The sequence below is a fragment of the Halichondria panicea genome, chromosome 17, assembly GCF_963675165.1.
Source record: "Halichondria panicea chromosome 17, odHalPani1.1, whole genome shotgun sequence".
Lineage (NCBI taxonomy): Eukaryota > Metazoa > Porifera > Demospongiae > Suberitida > Halichondriidae > Halichondria > Halichondria panicea.
The window spans coordinates 1,638,904-1,654,177 of record NC_087393.1 but is presented as its reverse complement, the minus strand read 5'-3'; the positions used below and the strand labels follow the sequence as shown (position 1 = coordinate 1,654,177).

The 15,274-nt window shown below is 40.7% G+C and overlaps 3 protein-coding genes across 3 annotated transcripts; 1 reads left to right on the top strand and 2 right to left on the bottom strand.

The window, feature by feature from the left end:
- Positions 1-1,616: 1,616 nt before the first annotated feature.
- Positions 1,617-5,791, bottom strand: LOC135350750 (alpha-N-acetylglucosaminidase-like). Its single transcript, XM_064549582.1, has 4 exons — positions 5,335-5,791; positions 4,593-5,281; positions 3,753-4,051; positions 1,617-2,810 (listed from the first exon to the last, which is right to left on the bottom strand). Exons 1-4 carry the CDS (start codon positions 5,727-5,729, stop codon positions 1,698-1,700), a joined length of 2,496 nt encoding a protein of 831 aa, XP_064405652.1. The 5' UTR covers positions 5,730-5,791; the 3' UTR covers positions 1,617-1,697.
- A 45-nt stretch (positions 5,792-5,836) lies between these two features.
- LOC135350751 (alpha-N-acetylglucosaminidase-like) lies at positions 5,837-9,438 on the top strand. Its single transcript, XM_064549583.1, has 4 exons — positions 5,837-6,273; positions 6,992-7,674; positions 7,823-8,121; positions 8,185-9,438. Exons 1-4 carry the CDS (start codon positions 5,879-5,881, stop codon positions 9,292-9,294), a joined length of 2,487 nt encoding a protein of 828 aa, XP_064405653.1. The 5' UTR covers positions 5,837-5,878; the 3' UTR covers positions 9,295-9,438.
- A 3,489-nt stretch (positions 9,439-12,927) lies between these two features.
- On the bottom strand, positions 12,928-15,248 carry LOC135350739 (uncharacterized). Its single transcript, XM_064549575.1, has 2 exons — positions 13,518-15,248; positions 12,928-13,436 (listed from the first exon to the last, which is right to left on the bottom strand). Exons 1-2 carry the CDS (start codon positions 15,106-15,108, stop codon positions 13,213-13,215), a joined length of 1,815 nt encoding a protein of 604 aa, XP_064405645.1. The 5' UTR covers positions 15,109-15,248; the 3' UTR covers positions 12,928-13,212.
- Between the last annotated feature and the right edge of the window lie 26 nt (positions 15,249-15,274).

Genomic DNA, 15,274 nt, shown 5'->3' with positions numbered 1-15,274 from the left:
TATGAAATAATTATGCACTTCCGCTTATAATTAATTGAAAACAAAATCTTCTTCTTTGTTGCTTCCTAGATCCTTGAGGTCCTGGTATAAGCAGCCACAAAACACAACAATGATACCATAATTATACAATTGCAAGTCAGTTTTAGACAGATTATTTTATACACTTTTTCCTCTTCTATACTTTCTCTTCTATACTGTTGAGCGAAAGCAAATCATGGCGAGAGGCATTAGCACAGCGCCAGCTTGAACACTAGTTAGCTTCGTATTAATATCAAGCTCTTGAATTAGTGCACCCCCCCCTGTTTTGAAGTCATGACAAATCTTAACTGTTGTGACAGATTAAAAATATTTCATCATCACAACAGACTATATCCATATAATTATAGCTAGAGTAAACAATGGAACTTCGCATGACACGTATTTTCGAACGATTTAGCACCACGGTAAGCAAAAACAAAAAGCGATATGCAGAATCTGACCCTACACAAGCCGACTTACATGCCTTAGGAACAAGCTGGGTTGAATAGCAACGTCGTAGCTCTTGCAATGATGACGTAATAATCCAGAAAACAAAAGTGTGCGATAGTTGGAATTTCGAAAAAGTAATGTATCCCCGAACGAGGTACTTGCCGCTTTAATTAGCTAATATCGAGCTTCCCATCAGCTTTAGTACGTCCTATTTAGTATGTAGTGAACATAAGCAACACTAAAATTACTTCACTGCTACTCAAAACAAACAATAAACTTTCGAACAGTAAGTGCTGAATCAGCACTTTTAGCACCCACGTGGATGGTTGTGTACAGCAGTGTAGGGTCAGATTCTGCATATCGCTGTTTGTTTTTGCTTACCGTAGTGCTAAATCGTTCAAAAATACGTGTCGTGCGAAGTTCCATTGTTTACTCTATACCCGTACAATAAAACCAATCCATGTACATACTCAATCTAGGGTTAGGAAGTCAAGTAAATATATAGTTTCTGGTGCGCAACACATCAGTGGCGTAGGAAGCACGGGTGCTCAGGGTGCTGGAGCACCCCCTTATCTCAAGCTACCTTACCTACTTGCTCCATGAAGTTCAGAGCAGCTAGCTAGAAGTCCAGCTAGTAGCTAGCTATTAGTTACTAAGCTAGCTATACTAGCATAGTTACGTACACAGTACAAAGGTCAGCTAGATGAACCACATCGTAGATATCTCTTATAAAGAGCAAGCACATTGCGAATCTGCAACAAGCACAAGTCTCCTCTCATTTTTGACATTAATGGTAGCCATGAACAGCTACTAAAGAGGGTAGCTAGACTATAGATCAAGTGTAATTGGATCCTAAAATAGACATGCTGTAGTTAAAACGTTCGTTTTCTTCACTGCGAAGATTGAAACGTTCCTCCGAAGTACAGTGACACATGCAATGCAATCTTTTTTATTGTATATTCATACCCACTTAACAGATTCTATAGATTTAAAGTATATAGCATAAAAATTTTGATACTGATAATTTTATACCAAATTTGCTCAGAATTAATCTCCGGGAATGTAGAGTGCCAAAATTTTCCTGGGGCAAGCCCCTGGACCCCCAGATTTGTAAAGCAACCCCTTACAAAAACATCTTCCTACTCCTCTGCACATACACTAACAGTCAAGTATTATGTACCCCTACATATACATACAATAAAATGTATTAAATCTAGTACGTTTAATGGTTAGTGCTTCACATAGAGCATTCGTCCCTTTTCAACGGTGATTCCACTGACTTTGGTCTTGAAGGACACCATCTTGGGATTCTTGTTGACATAACTGAAACTGAAACCCACACAGCTGGGATTCATCTCACACAACACCACGTACTGTTCAGTGGTATTAGCCCACAAGTTCACAGCACCCCCGTAAAGATCGTCACTCGGTATATCGGCATCCATTTTCGACATATACTTCGCATTTACATAGTCTATATTGTGATAGTACTTTTGCATTAGTTTATTAGACAATTCTATTGTATCTCCGGTAGGGGTGGTGGGGTATGCTTCAATCTTTTCCCCCCAGTTCTTCTCGAGAGTAAACAACATGCTCTCATAAGCAGTTTTGTTGAAAGCCTTATCGTTCATAATCGATTCATCAATCGTGTTTATAAAGAGCTTCCATCGCTGTGCATAGTAGCTGCTCACTAAGCCTGACCACTCCTTAGCAGCGTAATCCTCAATGTTCTCGTTGGGTCCCCACATTGTGATTTGGTTCCGAGCATTGAACTCGATTCTGTCCACAGCAGATGAGGAGGTTCCAGGCTGGGCTGATTTACGAGCGTCATTGATCCAAGTACCGAGTAAAAAGTTAGCGTTAGAGCCGAGAAGACCATCTAAATCTTCGAACATTGTCGTCCATGACTTTGCGAGGTCTTTCATTGCAGTGTAGACATTACTGTTCTTTTTGCTCATGTATGAAGAGTAAGCATTTGTGTAAATTGTGTAGACATCAGCAAACGTATTGACAATCACTTGTCGACCAATATCAACAATGTCGTACAGCAGAGGTCCAACTTTTGGGTCAGCGTTATCGTTCACAGCGTCTGTAACCAGGTAGCTCCAAGCTGTGGCTATATTAAAAGTTGCGAATCGCTTGTCAAAGGCCATGTTAAATTCAGGGTGGCGAACAAGTAGTGATTTGATTTGCCAGGACCAATGGAATTGGTAAGCTCCATTTAAGAGTAGTGTCCATGCATTGCGTATGTTGTTTGTCATGGTCCCGTAGCGTCTCCTGGCGTAGTCCTCCACCCAGGACATAACCGCCTCCACCTTTTCGCTCCTCCAGCTCATCTCTCCCTGCACAGGTGAAATGGCAGTCATTACTAGAATATGAATATCTTTAGAATAAATCATACTGTATCATTCATGCACTCGTCTTGATAGTATCTATGATCAGACGAGTACGTTAAACAGGGTCAGCAATGAGGGTCACTTTTAATGAAGAAATTAAACAGTTTTTTCTTGAGTTATTGACGATTGCACCGTATTTTTTCATCTAACAGCCAACGCTTTTTGTTTGTTTATTTGTCTGCTTGGAAAAATTGCTATATACACCTACGTAGATCTACCCAGTGCAGCAAACCAGTACATTAAAAATGTATAAACTAGCGACAGAAGGCTAATTTTCCATATCTTTGTACGTGGTATATCAAAGAATACAATAAAAGGCATTGAATCTCTTCTCTCAAGCGGGTTCTGGGGCGCAATAGGTTCTGTTTTAAGAGTGGTGGTGTATAAATCCAAAGGTGCATGCAAGGGTGAACTCAGTTTCACAAGTAAATGATAAGCCTATAAGCCCACGTGACTTTTTGACCGTGCCTCATCTGGTCTATGTTTAGTATTATGTGCATTTCCTAACAACAAAATAATAAAAGGGGTGGATCTGAAAAGGTTAAAGTTCACAATGGCTGATGCTTCTGGCAAGTACAGCTCTTTTCTGACAAATAGCTAGGCTAAGCGCTTTAGTGCAAGTAACTAATAAGTTGAATAGAAATGTTATGCGAGCAGATGATGCTACACACGATTCTGAAGAAGCCATAAATCAAGAACAAAGCTTTACTTAGCAAATCCACGAGTCAAAATCCAAGAAAACGTCGCTAGAAGCCAGCTGTTAAATGTACTCGCATTACAACTGTTGAGCAGTTACAGTTACAGCAGAAATACACAGACCTACACAGACAGCTTTACAATGGGTTTACCTTGTGCAGCTACGCGAGGCATAGATTGTCATGTACTCACCATTAAATCATACATGATGGGGTTGTGCTCTATAGCTTCAGGGGTCATTCCAACACCGACCATAGTGCTACCATTCACGAGTCGAGCATCAATAGGATCATTGCCGATAGTCGTCAGGTTGCCATAAATACCTCTAATGCCACCATAGTTGTGGAGCATACACCAAATGAATGGTTTACCGAAAAAGGACTCTGTCTTTGACCAAATAGGAACTTGTTCGCTGCTGAGGTCCAGAATGATCATATCGTCATTGGGCACTCCTGATAGGTAGGCCTTGATTCTTTCATTTGTCCAAAAACCTGTAAAAGATATATTATAATGAAAGCACTGCGGGTGCTGATACCTCCAAAGCTATATGCGTACTACATTGGTGCGGAAATAATTGACCATGGATGCCTCGTGGAGGTACCAATTAGCTATACTTACTACATTGGTGGAAAAAGTGGGAAATGATTGACCATGGTTGTTACCAAAAAGTTAAAAGTTCATAAAATTAATGGCTGCAGAATGAAACAGCTAAGTGCAGCTTTGCAGCTCTTTTCTCACTATTGCAGCTATAGAGGTCTAAGTGCAGAGCTATAACTACTAAGTAAAGTAGCAACACTCCATGGACAAGTTTTGCTATATATATACGCACTGTTCTGAAAAGGCTACTGTAAGACCAATCTAACTCGAGAACAAAACAAATTGCAATCTGTAACTAGAAGCCTATAGAACTCTTGCTTGAACTTCATTAAGCATTGAACAACTGCACTGACAGACACATACACGCACACACACAACCATATTAGGTCCGTATACCTCACTGCGCATGCGCACACGAGGTTATAATTGACATACCTGCTTCATTTCTAAATAGCCACCCTTGCATCAAGAACGTAGCATTAGGGTCTACACTTTTCATAGCATTGTAGATTGCTGCATTCGATTCTTTGAGGAAATTCAAGTCAGTGCTGGAAGGTTGCATTTCATTGTAAGTGTCAGCGTTGTAAACATGATCAGTTCCACCAAAATAAAATATGAGCAGCTTGTAGTAGGTTTGTGCAACTCCTAAAAATTGAGAATCGGTCGGTTCAAGAAGATAGTCCTCTGAATATTCTGTTCCAAAATGACCCCACTGTGTGGCTCGAGTGAAGTTAGAATCAGGATATAATCTTAAGAGACCTTTGGGCACATGACCAGAAAACCCAGGGAAAACATTAATCATACCAAATGTTCGAGTCTGTTCAAAAATAGTCTTTTGCAAATAGTATTGCACATATATCCACCCCTTATCCAGAGGTCCAGCCCATCCACGAATATTGCCCATACGTTGCCATGCAAGAAAAGCTGGTCCAGAGAAGTACTGGTCAAGTTCTTCATCAGTTAAGCCAATAAGGGTGTACGAGAAATACCAGGCCACCTCTTGTCCCGTAAATGAGAGGATAAGGTTTAGCCCGTTCATGGCCATCCAGTCTATCTCCCTCTCCCATCTGTTCCAGTCCCACCAGGCCATCGAGTACGACACTGTACACACATTCTGGTAGTATCTGCAATGCATGAAGGACAATGAGCAACTCACAAAGCAAAGTACTGCATTCACCTGTATCGGTTGGGGAATATGACTCTTTTCCCCTTGCTAGGTAGTGGTAGTGTGCTGGGCAACTTTAACTGGTCCCCTGTACTGTTGAGACCCCAACTAACAGAGCAATAGCAGTAGTACTTGAGATAATAGTTGAAAGCAGACGCTAAAGCAACTCCATTGTTACCACGAAAAACAGGCCTATTTGCTTTGTTGTCTGTATCAACCTCAAACACATCAAATCCATCAGAAGTGGCTGGTATGACCTCATAGCTGAACTTGTCCACCCATTCTTGACTCAAGATTCTCCCCACAAGGCCCTGGATGGCTTTGACAGGGTCTCCCTTGGGTGCTACAGGGAGGGAGGCAGCTGTACCTAGCAGCAGGGCAATGCTAACAAAGTAGAGAAACTTCATGGCAATTTAGCTGGATAGCTGGATCATCTGCAGATTTGACCTCTTCAGCAGGAAGCGTTCAATTAGATAAAACCCGGAGTGTGACCCTTATCGGTAGGTTGGGATGGGAGGGGCTGGTAGATGCAGAAACTGTAGACACAATAATTGCAATGAAGCTTTTCTATTTCTTGATCACTGCCCTGCTGCTAGGTACAGCTGCCTCCCTCCCTGTAGCACCCAAGGGAGACCCTGTCAAAGCCATCCAGGGCCTTGTGGGGAGAATCTTGAGTCAAGAATGGGTGGACAAGTTCAGCTATGAGGTCATACCAGCCACCTCTGATGGATTTGATGTGTTTGAGGTTGATACAGACGACAAAACAAAAAGACCTGTTTTTCGCGGTAACAATGGAGTTGCTTTAGCGGCTGCTTTCAACTATTATCTCAAGTACTACTGCTATTGCTCTGTTAGTTGGGGTCTCAACGGTACAGGGGACCAGTTAAAGTTGCCCAGCACACTACCACTACCCAGCGAGGGAAAAAGAGTCATATTCCCCAACCGATACAGGTGAATATATCTACTACTCTAATAGTAGATACAGTCCTGTCTTAAAAATACCCATCTTTTCAACCATGCAGAATGTAACTGACATCATTTGGCAATGCTGTTGAATGAATTGTGCCCACAAATTATAACATAATGTACCCACCCCCAGCGCCCACCCTATAGTCCTTTTTGTCAATTGAATGGTTAGCTAAAAGTACACTGTCAATGGTTTTCTGACTGAATGGAATGGGCTTTAGCTAAAAGTGCTCTGAAAAAAACACATAATTTACCCCCCCCCCCCTAGTGGGCGCCATTGTGTTAAATACATTTATTCCAAACCACAAAGATTACGAGAGAGTGTAAAATAGGGCTTTTGTAATATTGCACCAGTCCTGTGAAGTACTATCTGGATGGGCTCTCCATTAGCAGATTATAACATAAGTTATTTTGAAGCGTACGTAACACGTGTAGTAACATTATGTTACCTAGATCTGATCTAGATCTAGCGAGAGATCTATATATAGACTAGACTTGAACTTTTGATTTTTAGGTTCCAATTTATGGCTCAGATGAAGTTATTTTTGTACCAAATCAAAATGTATGAGCATAATGGGAACCATAATGGGATTCCTTGAGCATAAAAGAATATATAGTAATGGGTGTACCATTAGTTAATTTTGTTGTAACAAACCAATGTACTATGACCACTCTGTGAATTTCTCATTATCCTTTATTGCAGGTACTACCAAAATGTGTGTACAGTGTCGTACTCGATGGCCTGGTGGGATTGGAACAGATGGGAGAGGGAGATAGACTGGATGGCCATGAACGGACTCAACCTTATCCTCTCGTTTACTGGACAAGAATTTGTCTGGAAAATCTTCTACTCTTCACTCGGATTAACTGATGATGAAATGAGTAATTTTTTTTCTGGGCCTGCTTTTCTTGCTTGGCAGCGAATGGGCAATATTCACGGTTGGGCTGGACCTCTGGATGATGATTGGGTGACAGAACAGGCTATACTACAGAAGCAGATTGTCGTGCAGATACGAATGTTTGGGATGATTAATGTTTTGCCTGGATTCGCAGGTCACGTACCAAAAGGACTGAAGAGGTTATACCCTAATGCTAACTACACTCAATCAGCACAGTGGATTACCTTTGGACCTGAATATTCTGAAGACTATCTTCTTGAACCGACGGATCCTCTGTTCGTTAAACTAGGAAATAAGTTTTATGATATCCTTATCTCTCAGTATGGGACTGATCATGTTTACAACGCTGATACTTATAATGAAATGGAACCTTCCAATACTGACTTGAATTTCCTCAAGGAATCGAATGCAGCAATCTATAATGCTATGAAAAAGTCTGACCCCAATGCTACGTACCTGATGCAAGGGTGGCTGTTTAGAGATGGACGTAAGTATTTTGAGCTGTGTAGCAACATTTAATACTAGAGTTTAACCTATAGGATAGTGTATGCATGCAGTTGCAGGCTGAGTTGTGTATGCGTCTGGTCATGCATGAGTGTTATGTTTTAATTTACCCTTTGTTGTTTTCTATGCAGGTTTTTGGACGAATGAAAGAATCAAAGCCTACCTATCAGGAGTGCCCAATGACGATATGATCATTCTGGACCTTAGCAGCGAACAAGCTCCTGTTTGGTCCAACACGCAATCATTTTTCGGTAAACCATTCATTTGGTGTATGCTCCACAACTATGGTGGCATTAGAGGTATCTATGGCAACCTAACAACTATCGGCAATGATCCTATTGATGCTCGACTAACGAATGGTAGCACTATGGTCGGTGTTGGAATGACCCCTGAAGCTATAGAGCACAACCCCATCATGTATGATTTAATGGTGAGTACATGTCTAGAGAATAAATCATTCTATAGTATAATGACTGCCATTTCACCTGTGCAGGGAGAGATGAGCTGGAGGAGCGAAAAGGTGGAGGCGGTTATGCCCTGGGTGGAGGACTACGCCAGGAGACGCTACGGGACCATGACAGACAACATACGTAATGCATGGACACTACTCTTAAATGGAGCCTACCAATTCCATTGGTCTGGCCAAATCAAATCACTACTTGTTCGCCACCCTGAATTTAACATGGCCTTTGACAAGCGATTCGCAACATACAATATAGCCACAGCTTGGAGCTACCTGGTTACAGACGCTGTGAACGGTAACGACCCGGAAGTTGGACCTCTGCTGTACGACATTGTTGATATTGGTCGACAAGTAATTGTCAATACGTTTGCTGATGTCTACACAATTTACACAAATGCTTACTCTGCTTACATGATCAAGAAGGACAGTAATGTCTACACTGCAATGAAAGACCTCGCAAAGTCATGGACGACAATGTTCGAAGATTTAGATATGCTTCTCGGCTCTAATGCTAACTTCTTACTCGGTACTTGGATCGATGACGCTCGTACGTCAGCCCAGCCAGGATCCTCCTCATCTGCTGTGGACAAAATTGAATATAACGCTCGGAACCAAATCACAATGTGGGGACCCATCGAGAACATTGAGGATTACGCTGCTAAGGAGTGGTCAGGCTTAGTGAGCAGCTACTATGCACAGCGATGGAAGCTCTTTATAAACACGATTGATGAATCGATTATGAACGATAAGGCTTTCAACAAAATTGCTTATGAGAGCATGTTGTTTACTTTCGAGAAGAACTGGGGGGAAAAGATTGAAGCATACCCCACCACCCCTACCGGAGATACAATAGAATTGTCTAATAAACTAATGCAAAAGTACTATCACAATATGGACTATGTAAATGCGAAGTATATGTCGAAAATGGATGCCGATATACCGAGTGACGATCTTTACGGGGGTACTGTGAACTTGTGGGCTAATACCACTGAACAGTACGTGGTGTTGTGTGAGATGAATCCCAGCTGTGTGGGTTTCAGTTTCAGTTATGTCAACAAGAATCCCAAGATGGTGTCCTTCAAGACCAAAGCCAGTGGAATGACTGTTGAAAAGGGACGAATGCTCTATGTGAAACAATAACTATTACGACTATGCATGCACTTATTGTAAGCATAAACATGCATATGATCATGATAGGTATAACCCGTAATACTTTCTAACTTGCATTTCTTTTTTGTGTTTGGCTTGTACATGTCTTGATTTAAAATTTGTATTACATGTAAACATTTCAATGGGTATAGTCAATAAAAGTTCGTAAATAAGTTGGTTATTTTCGTATGGTGAAATGTTCGTATTGTAGTCTTTGTAGAGTGTCATCCAAAATACAATAGATTATTCTGACACCATTCTGAGCTGTATGAATATAATTACAATATTGAGGAAGTTTGCACGAACATTTACACCAACAGTGATTGTAAAGACAATGATATTTTTTATATGCTAGCATAAATTTACAAGACTAGTGCAGTGTCATTAAAACTAACATATAAGACTATATATGTAGACCGTGTACTAATTGCTTATATCAAGAGTTGAAGCCAAAACACAACACCTTAATTGAAGTTTATCTCCTTATAAATTTAGCTTATGAAGATTCTGTCCCTTTTTGCAATAGGGGACCTTCTAAAAAGCACATTTTACTCTAACCTAGGTCAAACTAGTGTTCCTACTGAATGCTGGCTATGGATCACAACACGAAATTCGACCTCCTCCCCCCCTAGCCCTCCACAAAGAGACCAGACCAATATTAATGTTCAAGATCCCTTGTCCCTCTAACTCAACCAGACTATAGTCCCACCCTCTAAACCATCCTTTCCCTCAAGTAGATCTATCACTAAAGACAAGGCAGAGTTTCCTGTCACGAGTTTGGATGATTTCTACAAAAATTCCCCAACTTATCTCCTTCCTGTAGAGCTAGAGGTGGGTGCTTTCAGCCTAGACAAGGAGGGAAAAACTCAACTGGACCGCTCACAGCTACGCTATTATGTCCTCCCTGCCCACCCCACAAGACCAAACTTTGACCTCAATATCGGATTTACCTAATTTTCCTCCACAAGCAAAAATGTGCCATCAAATAAACTAAACCCCATCCTGACATGGATCAGTTCCTATGGCGACTGTTTCAGGCCCCAGCAATCACTATCCCCTACAGAAGGCTCCAAAAGACAGAATTCATTTGGGTAATGGTGTTTTGGGCTAGAATGGAGAAGAAGCATCTCCCGTGTCCCCTAAAGACTGGTGAGTGTCTTTACAGTCTGTACGTTGATGTGTCTGTACAGTACCACCTTAATACTCGGTATGTTGATGTGTGTGTGTGTTGTATGTAATGCACTAATGGTGTATACACCCGTAGGTCAATGAAACCTATATGTACACAATGTATTGAGGACAAACGCACTGTCCAGGCATGCAGTAGAGATTGCACTGCATTGTAAGGCTGGCCTAGTAACACTCAGTATTGATTGAACGCTATGTACGGTTGGATTGTGATCCCTTTGTAGCTCTCACTTTACTAATGTCTCTCCCTATAAGAGCGATGTAATGGTTATTCCCTGACCTACCACTTCCATGTGTGGAGAGATCATCGGCTGCAGACTATAGTTTAAGAATCTTCTCTTATCTATAAGCTTTCACATTGTCATTACTTTTGTAACAGATTAACTGAAGCTACATGTATGTGCATAGTATTGCGCATGTAGACATACTAAAATTGTTTCATGCATGATCACTAGGAATGGCTTCACCACTCTATACAAGTCGAGTATACTTGATGATTTAGTATCATATTCATGTACTGTATTTCACCATAGATTGAAGAGTTCTTCAAGCACATAGTACATATCAGTACAATAGAAGTACTATATAATTCATCACTCTCTTTTGTCGAGCCACTATAATTATATATGAATGTAGTCATTTCCCCACTGCCAGCTATACTGTATCGTGCATGTTATAAGAATCTATGTATACTTGTGCTATTACGTACTGCACTGGAATTTTCACAGTATTGATAGCAAATCAAGTTAGGACCAGTAATTGCACATTGTCAAGCTGTCAAGCCATAAATTATTTTGCATGGGGGTTGTGTTCGAATAATGCCGCCGCAATATAAAGTGCAACAAAAACTGCATTATAATGTTTAACAATAAATACCGGTAGTATATTTACTATGTACAGTAAACACTGTATTTCTTCTCAGGCCCGACGACCTGCTCACCAACTTTGTCACATGGAGGGGAATGATCACCAAGATGATGGTAAGCCCGTACAACAAGACAGAGCCATGACAACTCACCGCTACCCGTCACCGAGGTACTATCTACCTGTATGAGTGAGGTAGAGACTGAGGCAAAAAAGCGTCAGCCAAACGGATGGAGCTGATGTGACTCAAGTTCGAGGACTATGCCTCACCAATAAGATTTTCATAGCTCATTATAGTTATTTCAACTCAAAAGGGATTGGGGTGGTTTGATAGATGTTCCATGGCTTAAGACAAGGATATAGAGGTACTTGGAAATGAGAGGCCGCATTTATATAAAAGCTCTCTTCAGTGCAATGAAGCCTCTCTCAAGTATATACCGTATATAGCGGGACATTTTTGTTTTGTAATCTTTCATGCAATTGTCACGTATGCCTACATGTATAGTTGCAGTTGTGTATGCATTTAGCCATGAGTGTCTTGTTCTAATCTGATAGCTAACATTTACGTTGTTTGGTTTTTGGAACATTAAGGCCTATAATTATAATGAAAGACCTCCTCGCAAATTTATGGACGACAATGTTCAAAGATTTAGATTTTCTTCTCGGCTCTAACGCCAACTTCTTACTTGGTATATACTTGGAACGATGACGCTCGTAAATTAGCCCAGCCAGGATCCTCCTCATCTGCTGTGGACAGAATTGAGATCGGGACCCGACGAGAACATTTATGGCTAAGGAGTGAGTGGTCAGGCTTAGTGAGCAGCTATACTTTACAACAATGGAAGCTCTTTATAAATAATTATGAACAATAAGACTTTCACCAAAACTGCTATATAATGAGAACATGGTTTACTCTCGAGAAGCTGGGGGGGAAAGATTGAACCATACCCCACCCCACCCCTACCGGAGATACGATACAATTTCTATAATAAACTAATGCAAAAGTACTATCATAATATGGACTATGTAAATGCAAACTGTGTCAAAAATGGATGCCGATATACCGAGTGACGATCTTTACGGGGGTGCTGTGAATTTGTGGGCTAATACCACCAAACAGTACGTGGTGTTGTGTGAGATGAATCCCAGCTGTGTGGGTTTCAGTTTCAGTTATGTCAACAAGAATCCCAAAATGGTGTCCTTCAAGACCAAAGCCAGTGGAATTACCGTTGAAAAGGGACGAATGCTCTATGTGAAACAATAACTATATATTACGACTATGCATGCACTTGCATAAACATGCGTATGATCATGATAGATATAACCAGTAATACTTTCTAACTTGCATTTTTTCTTAATTTTGGCTTGTACATGTCTTTTGTACACTTCTTCAATGGGTATATAGTCAATAAAAGGTGGTTATTTTCGTATGGTGGAAATGTTTGTATATTGTATTAGACCAAAATTAAAATTGTCACTATTCTATATAAGCTGTACGAATATAATTACATTGTTCATACGAACATTTACAACCAATAAAAATTACAGTGATTGTATGATAAGATATTTTTTATATGCTATATAGCATAAGCGTCACAACAATTACAAGACTAGTCTAGTGCAGTACGTATGATTTTACAGTATATAGACTACGTATATTACTTGTTTCAAAGTTATATCAAGAGTAACAATCTTGAAGCCAAAACAAACACACAAAATAACAAGTCTCATCACCAAACTATTATTAATCAAGTCCAATTTTCGACTTCTGTTCGGGTTCATATGCTCGAATTTCATTAACTAGATGTCTTTTTCCAATCACTTTACCTTCTAGCACTTCAAGAAGCCTATTCATAGTTACTGTAGCTTCACCAGACCGGATCCATCTCTCCAAAACTTGATACAAACACTCGCCATTGTCCTGATTGGAAGAAGTATTACCTGCATGAATGCTATCGAGGTGGGATGACTCAACTCCAAGAGCACGACCAATATTTTTCCACTGAGATCTTGCATCGAATACTGCTTCATGTATATGCCACAGGTGTTCTCTCTCGAGAATAATGCCTGCAATAGTTTACCTGTAGAAAAGTTATTAAACAGCACTGCACACACACGTTACCTCTACACTTATAGTACTGCATGTTTGTAAAGAAAGTTACCTGAAATGACGGGCCCAAGCCATTTGGTATACTTCTCATTGAGATCGAAATAGCTTTGTTGCTGAACTGAACATTGAATCTCATTTCCCTCTTTCACTTTACCAATGTGTCGCTGTGGAGGGTTGGCTGAAACCTCTTGATTGCATGGGCAAAAGAATGTCAATCGGGGCTGATCTTCATCATGACAGGTATATTGAAGTGCTTGGTTTGCTGCTTTAATCCCGTCAAGAATAGATTCCCTTATCAGTGGCAGAACTCTTCGGTAATTCTCGGGTTTTGAAGAAACATACGCTTCAATGTAGGAAAAAGAATCGATTATGGTGATCGTGCAAGGCTCTCGGGGGTGTGCTAACATTACACAGTTTTGTGCAATTATTTTTGGTTCTGTGTTTGTGTAAACGAGTTTCCACTTTAGCTCTTTCATTAAGTAGACCTGAAGACAGCAGAAAACTCCAGAACGAGGCAGGCCACTTTCAAAAGAGATAAGTAACGGCTGTATTGGCTCAAATACTCGGTACATTTCTAAATCAGCAGAGGGAATCATGTGAAGAAGAGCTGGCATGAAGAATTTCTTGTTTGAATGGTCGTTTTTGTCTTGTGATGAGGAGATGGGTGTGACGATCAGGAGCCCAATGAATAACTTTTGAAGCTCTGTTGGACCAAAGATCCCTTCTACAATGTGTCTCTGAAATTTGGAAAGTGATGCAGTGGTGATGATGCCACGTCGAAGTTGATAATCTACTACAATGGTAGCACCACTAGAATCCCTCACACGATAAACTTCTTTGACAAGTGCTGTTATTTCGTCCAGAATAACTTGAGGGCTCGTGAACACCACGTCAGGTAGGATTTGGGGATAGTAGTGCAGAAGATGCATGTTGTGAAAATGCCTCAAGGCATTTGTGAGTTCATCTTCTGAGTCGCTGATTTTAAATTTCAGCTTTTGGGCTAATTCCAAGCATTCCGCTCTGCTTAGCACTTTTCTCTGGAGGCAGGTTGATGTGTACTCCATGAAAACTTCTAACATGTTCCAGCGACTTGGAATTTCACTTTCAAACTGAGCAGGAATCGATTCGATAAGTGACCGTATCTGACGAGCAATTTCTTTCTCAGGTTCACAAGGAAGCTTCCCGTTAATAGGGAAAATAAGCTCGTTTTTAGCTGAGTTTCTGAACACCAGTTGATCTAGGCACTCTTCTGAAAACAAATCATATAGCTGTTGATTTTTTTCGGTGAGTGAATCAGTATCTGTAATCTGATCATAGAAAGTGCCAATAAACACGAGTTTTGATTTCTGATCACTGATTTTGTAAGACTGCAAAGAGCGAATTAAGCACTTGAGGGTGTCTATGATCGATAAAGGCGACTGATGAGATCCAGTTGATGCTCCATTTTCATAGTACTCAACTGTTGGACTATTGTCAAGCTTTTCGGAAAGGCGGATGACAATCAAGATGGTAGATAAACCTTCAATGAAGTGTGGCAAAAGGTTGTGGAATTGCGGCTGTCCACCGCTGTCAATCAAATAGATCCAGTCACGGCCGAGCACTTTCATTGTTTCTTGTGCAAAACTGCTGTCAGTTTCCATCATGTCAGTAACATATTCTTTTATGTCCTCAACGAGAAACTGTGGGAGCTGGGAAGAGGTTGGATTCAGGCCTTGAGGGCTAGTAGGTGAGGAAGTATCTCAGGTGAATTAAGGACTGGGTCCTTTAATTATTGCTGATTCAGCTAAAACGAAGCTCCGCCCACGCTTT